The following is a 1,419-nucleotide window of genomic DNA, read 5'->3' on the forward strand; positions in this document are numbered from 1 at the left end:
TTATTATTGTTTTATTTCGTTCCAGAGGTCTGATGGTGTTTTGTGTTCAGAGAGAACAAAGTTAATTTCAAATTTCAAATAACTTTTTTAAAACGATATAGGCCTAGTATAAACTCTATACTTCCATTAAAACTAAAGACAGTGAAAATTTACCGTCAATATGCATGCATTCTTGAAAACTGGAAAAATAACCGATTCTCCCTCAAAAGCAGTTGGCAGTGGTGAAGGTCTTTCGGAAAAGCGCACTAAAGCACATTCTGTCCCCTGGGTGGAAAAATAGTAAGTGTTGATAATCGTAAACTTCCTTACATCAGCTAAAAAAATAATCTTCTATCCCAGCCGACCTAAAAGTGTTGACGATGTTGTTGAACAAGCCGAGGTGGTGGCTGTGCTTCGAGAAAGTTTATCAACAGCTGACCTGCCAAATTTGTTGCTCTACGGACCACCAGGAACCGGTAAAACCAGTACCATACTGGCAGCAGCTCGGCAACTTTTCGGTGACATGTTCAAGGAGCGGATCCTGGAGTTGAATGCCTCCGATGACCGTGGAATTGCGGTCATCCGGAACAAGGTTAAAACCTTTGCACAGCTAACGGCGAGCGGCATAAGGGCAGATGGTAAGCCATGTCCGCCCTTCAAGATTGTCATTCTGGATGAAGCCGATGCAATGACTCACGCAGCGCAGGCTGCTTTACGTAGAACAATGGAGAAGGAAACAAAAACGACTCGGTTCTGTTTGGTTTGTAACTATGTTTCGCGAATCATTGAACCCATCACTTCCCGTTGTACCAAGTTTCGTTTCAAACCTCTCGGCGAGGAAAAGGTCATTGAACGGTTACGGTACATTTGTGAGCAGGAAAATTTAGATGTTGAAGAGCAAGCCTATAGGGATATCGTTGACATTTCTGGCGGCGACTTGCGACGAGCAATCACTACTTTACAGTCGTGTCACCGACTGAAAGGCAAAGATTCCAAAATAGAGCATACCGACATAATGGAGATGTCCGGCGTCGTCCCCGGAAGTTATCTAGAAGATTTCGTATCGGTTTGTAAAACGGCCAACTATGGTAAACTAGAAGACTATGTTCGGAATCTTACACACGATGCTTACAGCGTCGGACAGCTGTTTGAACAGCTGACTGATTTTGTCGTCATGCACGATGGGTTGAGCGATAAGCAGAAAAGTATCATTTGCGACAAATTAGGGGTAGGTTTCTAACAGCTTGATAATATCCAATTTTGTATACATATTTTACCTTATTCACAGGAATGCTGCTTCCGCTTACAAGGCGGTGGATCAGAATATATTCAAATCATGGATTTGGGATGCGTGACTATTCAAGCTTTGCAAGCTAATTGAAACGTTGTCTGTTTAAAGGAACATGCTGAAACGTAATACAACTGGTTCTGTTTATTTAA

General features: G+C 42.4%; 1 protein-coding gene across 1 annotated transcript; it reads left to right on the forward strand.

Annotated features, from left to right (window-relative positions):
* On the forward strand, positions 1 to 1,419 carry LOC134226485 (replication factor C subunit 4). Its single transcript, XM_062707293.1, has 3 exons — positions 1 to 279; positions 340 to 1,207; positions 1,268 to 1,419. The coding sequence occupies exons 1-3, from the start codon at positions 161 to 163 to the stop codon at positions 1,358 to 1,360; spliced, it is 1,080 nt and encodes a 359-aa protein (XP_062563277.1). The 5' UTR covers positions 1 to 160; the 3' UTR covers positions 1,361 to 1,419.

This window comes from Armigeres subalbatus, chromosome 3 (genome assembly GCF_024139115.2).
Source record: "Armigeres subalbatus isolate Guangzhou_Male chromosome 3, GZ_Asu_2, whole genome shotgun sequence".
Classification (NCBI taxonomy): Eukaryota; Metazoa; Arthropoda; class Insecta; order Diptera; family Culicidae; genus Armigeres; species Armigeres subalbatus.